At 35.5% G+C, this 6,000-nt stretch overlaps 1 protein-coding gene across 3 annotated transcripts in view; it reads left to right on the forward strand.

The window, feature by feature from the left end:
• TXNRD3 (thioredoxin reductase 3) overlaps positions 1-4,919 on the forward strand; it is a 40,588-nt gene extending 35,669 nt beyond the window's left edge. For all 3 annotated transcript variants that reach the window (XM_081320742.1, XM_081320741.1, XM_081320743.1), the window contains 3 exons: positions 1,082-1,177; positions 2,136-2,270; positions 3,710-4,919. In XM_081320742.1, coding sequence (XP_081176868.1) covers positions 1,082-1,177; positions 2,136-2,270; positions 3,710-3,772 — 294 coding nt within the window. In that variant the 3' untranslated portion in view covers positions 3,773-4,919. The remainder of the gene's footprint in view (positions 1-1,081; positions 1,178-2,135; positions 2,271-3,709) is intronic.
• The last annotated feature ends 1,081 nt before the right edge of the window (positions 4,920-6,000 follow it).

Below are 6,000 nucleotides of genomic sequence, written 5' to 3' on the forward strand. Positions count from 1 at the left end.
CAGGCAAATTCAAAAAACAGTCGATTATGACTGTAAGCCATATGATTGGTACTCCAGTTAGTAGTTACAAAATTACTTGGGATTTTTCCCACTTTGCCTAAACGAATTCTGCATTCCATGTCCTTTTGATTCAGTGCTCCTTCAGCAAAGTGTTTTGAGCCAATAATTTCCATTTTGACTGCTTCTTGAATCAACAAAATCCAGTAATGGAATTTACAAGGAATTTTTTTTCCTAGATATCTTTATCAAAATATAACTCATTATTAGTGTCTGGAAAAGGTTATCCATACCAACTAATACTTCAGTTTTCCTCTTGAAACCCTGATGATCCATGGTTTATTTCTGCAGCCCACTGCAGGATTTCCCTTCCTCACATGTAGGCGAGCTGCCTGCTCTCTTTTGCCAGGCAGCTCTTTTGCTGTATCTACTTAATGACCACAAATGGGAGAGCCAGGATTGCAATTATTGAGTGAAGCAGTTACATGGGCATCTTGCTTAACAACCACTTCATTCAACCACAAAAATCCCAGTCCCAATTGTCAGTGTCATTGAGGACTACCTATACTGGATCCCAGTGTCATTCAGCAAGAAAGCATATATGAAAATTGAAAAGAACCAATCTAGAAATAAGTAGAAATTTCCTGGCAGTTAGAACAATCAACTGGTGGGATAGTTTGCCTTCAGAAGTTGTTGGTGCTCCATCACTGAAGGTTTTTAAGAAGAGATTGGGCTCGAGCAGGGGGTTGGACTACAACACCTCCAAGGTTCTTTACAATTCTGTTACTCTGTTAAAGGTGTGATGAGAGAAATAAGGCAGGTATTGAAGACCATGTCAGGAAGACATTGCAATCAACTGAAAAACCAAAGTATCCAAAATGGAGGGTTTTTTTCCCAGAACGGGACCACCCTAATAATTTTTTTGGTAAAATAAATGCAGAAGAATTCATGCTTTCACTTCATAGTTTAGACTTTTGCCGTGCCGACCTCTAACTTTAGTCAGCAAATGCCCATGATGTCAAACACAATAGATGCATAGATTAAAAAAAAAACTATATAACAGCTGAATTTTGTTTTTCTTCAGGTATATCACACTTACTTCTGGCCACTTGAATGGACAATACCAAATAGAGACAACAATACCTGTTATGCAAAAATAATCTGCAATAAGCTTAACAATGTATGTATTTTGCTCTAAAATAATTTTTTTATGTTCATATCTTCAGAAATAATGTTATGTGTATATGGATTGCTTTATTGATGTTTTCAATGATCCTAAAATATTTGCTGTAGGTTGGATACAAAAATCCTTCCTTAATCAGAAGGGTTCTTTCAAAGGTCTGGGATCTAGTAGAAATGATTATTAATTTTTGCTGTCTCCCATTATTCTGAAGCAGTTTTTCCTTTGGGGAAAGTAATCATCAAGTGGAATGTGATATTGGTCAATTTCAATGTTTATTTTATTAGTAATATCACATGTAGAATTTCATTCTTTGTCTAATTCCTGATCCAAACCATCTAATTGCTTTGAAATACCATTATATATATATATAAAGCTGTTAAGATACATACCTATGTAGGCTTCCCAACAAACTGGCTTATTAACTTTATTAAAGCCACTAAGAAGACTACATACCAAAACAATCCATTTGTGTATATTTTATAAACATTATGTATGCAGATACATAATTTAATTTCACAGGTCTTGCAGCTGATTTTTAAAAAGTATGGATAAATTGTATTCTCATATTCTGCCTTCTCTGTGTATTCTCACAAAACTGGATTAAAGTTTCATTTTGTCTCCTAGTTTTGGGTTATTTGAGGGTTTTTGGTTTGTGTGTTTTACATACTCTAAATTTAAAGTGCTGATGATATAATTTTGTTTTCTTTTCCTAATTTGCCAGGCAATCCAAATTTTCTATGACTGTACTTCCATTACCTTAGAATTGATCTTACATGTACCAATTTTTTTTTAGGAAGCAGGTTAAAAGTTAAAAGTTTCTATTATTTTCAGCAAGATTAAGTGCTAGCATACGGAATTTGATCATTATTCTTAGTAGTTGTAGAAAGGGAGAAAAAAATGAAGTAACTGACCTCTATTCTTGTCTCTTCCTCTTCCTCATACCTCCTAATTACAGAACCGTGTAATAGGATTACATGTACTTGGACCGAATGCTGGGGAAATAACCCAAGGTTTTGGGGCAGCAATGAAATGTGGTATCACAAAAGAATTACTTGATGAAACAATTGGTATACATCCAACTAGTGCAGAGGTAATAATTATAATGCTTTTTAAAAATATTGCTTAAAAGATGTTGCATATTCATCCTGTTATTGTCAGGACCCACCCCAAACCACGCCTTAGCAAGACAAAAACTCTTGGAGTCAGTTCTAGTCCAAAAGGAATCTTTACTAGGACATGCTTGGTTGTGGGAATACAAGACATGACTTAGTATTGTTTTACAAATTGAAATTTTATAAAGAGTACCCGGTTCAACCCCCCTTCCCTCAACGCCATTTGGTCAGCCCCCATCCTTCTACTTCGTGTCATCCCTTGCGTGGGAAAGACAAAAAAGGAATTTCGAATCTTTATGGTTATTGCCTTCTTCCTCTGCAGAATTAAAAGAAGACACAAGCCAGATACCTTCCTCCCTTTTGATCCCCCCAGTTCAAAAGGTTTCCTTGGTCTCTGAAATAATCTAAGGCAGGCTGAATCCACATATGCTCCTCCTTCCTCAGGAGATGGCAGAATCCATATAGGGGGGAAATAATGTTTTAAACATACATTTATGAATGTGATATAAATGGATTCTGACAAGTTATTTTCTAAAACAATAGTAATCATTTCAGGTTGAGTTACTTTTTGTTTAGGTGTCAGCCTTGCCAGGTAAGCCAGATAGAAATCACAATCAGATGAGTTAATCCCACTTCATTTTAAAGCTGTATTGACAATATCTTGCAAGTCTGAAAGTACAATTCCCCTCCCCCCATCTCCTCTAAACCTCCTTTATATGAGGGAAATTTGGAAATAAACCTCCGTTTGGTTATCAATGACAGACATTCGCAGATACAGAACTTTTATTATACACATTAGAAAACTACAACATTAGATTACTTTTTGACATAATTGCCATTCGAATTGAGGCACTTGCCATAATGTCTTACAAGGTTTGAAATTCCTTAGTAGTAGTCACTTGGTGCCAACTCTGGGCTACGGGGGCTTGGGGGGAGGTTGATCAAAAACATCCCAATGGAACTGCTTCAAAAGTTCTTGGATGTGTCTAGCAGTGTGCAGGCGAGCTTTATTGTGAACCAACACTGCACCGGAAGTCAGCATGCCCCGACACTTGTTATGGATGGCTCGTCTTGAGTTTTCGTAACGTTTCACAGTAGACTTCTAAACTGATGGTCGAACCACGATCCAGGAACTTCACTAGCAGTACTCCTTTGGCATCTTCACATTCAGCGGGATTTTCTATGGCACCACTTTCAGTGTGTTGTTGTTTCACGATAATGTTCACCCGCACACTGCTTGTTCTTTTATAAGGAACAGACAATGTTTCATCAGATATTGTTGACCTTTGACGAAAAACTGATTAAGAAACTATTATTACTTTTTATTAAATGTAAAAATGGAGGATATAATCGAAAGCATTCTATATGCTTTGTTGTTAGGATTTTAATCTAGTTTTGCTGTTTCATTCTCTTACAGGTATTCACTACAATGGGAATTACAAAATCTTCAGGAAAAGATATCACTCAGAGTGGTTGCTGAGGTTAAACCCTGCTGTTTAAACTATTTTCTGATGGGCTACTAACCTATTGGGAGTTTCATAATGCATACCAAATGCACGGGTAAATATGTGATTATAGTATTTTTAATACTAGAGGTGATGCATTTTTGAACTTCTATAAAAGATGGTGGTCTTTGCCAGAAATAGTAAAACAGCAGGGTGAACATTAATCCTGACATGATTAGAATGGCACGCAAGTGTATTTTTGAAGTTATGGCTCTGAACCTCATCTGGAGGCGAGTCATGACTGATGCTTTCTAGGCAAGTTGGGAAAACCTATTCGTCCAGTCAAACAAGTAGAAAAATTTCTTCCAGACAAACGTCTGAATTGCACAGGTGGAATTTTTTTAGTTTCAGTGGTTTTGTATAAACACTCAGGCACAGTTGAATGTATGGTTGATAAATTTTGCTAGCATGCCCTGTTAACTTTGTTGAGATAGTAGTGCATTTTGTTAATTGTTAATATAAATGCTGAGGTTTGTTTGCATTTTTTATAAATATTCCAGTTCATTTATTAGAATCTGTTAATGCATTGCATTCCCCTGGGCATTAAAGTTCCAATGACATGAAATGTGTTATGTGTTTTTTTTTTAAATGAAATCCTTATAATTCTAGTCATCAGAAAAAAAAACAGTGCTAACACATGAAATTATTTTTACTAATTTTTGGGGAACAATTACTATTTTGGCATTTCCCTTTTAAAAAATCTTCCGTCCCCCACATTTATATATTCTAAAATATTCCCAAATAAAATTGAAACCATCTGTTTATGTTTTCTGTTTGTGCAGTAAGCAAATAATTTCAGCCATACAATGAATGTATTTGGTTTGGTTGCTAGTTGTAAATACATTGCCTCAACTTTGCCATAGCAATGACAATTAGGTTTTGTGCTTTGTGAAATTCCTATTACAGTAAATAGTTTTAATCTGTGGAGATCTCCTTGGCAATCCTCTGCTCAGGGTAGCTTGAGGAGGGTGTCCAAATATGTATGTTTTAAATGCTTCAATTCAAAAATTGTATTTCATAGAGAGTTTTAAACTATGATGCATCATGGAGACAAGTCCAATAAATAAGCAATGTTATGTGTGTAAACTGTTATATTCATTAAAAATGCAGCTTTTACTAAAATACATATGCATTTGTATTCTTCAAAACTAAAATCATATAGTGCCAGGAGACACGTAGACAACTTTTTTACCATGGGGTATAAAACAGGATTTTCTGTTCTGCCTGAGGGGTGCAGGGATCTGGGCAATGATATTTATAGAAAATGACCCTCATGTTGAGGAAGAGAAGTAAGAAGTTTTAAATTATTTGCATTTGAGACTGCAAATATTAATGTTGTAGAGATTTAAAACACCAATTTTGTCTCTTAAACCCCAGATGAAAAAAATCAGCCCAGGACTGTGGGATGTCTCCATTACTGTATTTACAATAAGTATCACATTCAAGTACCAATATTGTTACTTAACAACCACAATATAGAAAAAACCAAAACCTTCAACCCTTCTCTAGCTTAAAATGGAGTTCCTGGTTGCCTTCCCCATTCTCACCCCCATTGAATCATAACTATTGTACATTCTCAGATTCCCAGGAACATGTTAATATTTCAGATAGATATCCCCTTCTTTCTTGAGATAGTCCATTCAATTAAGCTTATGGGCAGGTATAATACTTTACCTTCCATGTTCCACATTCCATAAGGAATGAAGGCTCTCTGCCTCACCCAAATTTCTCCATGCCTGCTTCTGCCTCTTTTTCTCAGATTTGTCTTAATTCTCATATCTAGTTCAAGCTCTCTAACCGCTGGATAAAAACAATCTTTCATGAATAGCTGATTAGAACAACTTCAAATTGTAGAACAAATTGTTGAATGTTGTATAATTGGATTATTTGGAAACAAGTTTACAATTTTAAAATTAGTTTCAGAGCAGGGTATTTTTGAAAGGGCTTACTTCTAGGAGAGATGAACTATCTGACCTGTTTCTAATGTGGTAAGCCTACTTGAAAAATCATTTTCCCCCACTTTCTACAGATGTATTCTAAATATGTTGGTTCAACTCATATTTTAAAGGTGCATCGTGATAAAGATTGTGAGAAGTTTGGGAAAGTAATGGGAGGAATGTTAGGAGAAGGAAGAAGTTGGTTAGTATCTGACAGTTCAGCCAGGCTGTAAAAACCTCCATCAAGACTACTGTAGATAACAAAA

Source organism: Vipera berus (genome assembly GCF_964194415.1).
Source record: "Vipera berus genome assembly, chromosome: 2".
NCBI lineage: Eukaryota > Metazoa > Chordata > Lepidosauria > Squamata > Viperidae > Vipera > Vipera berus.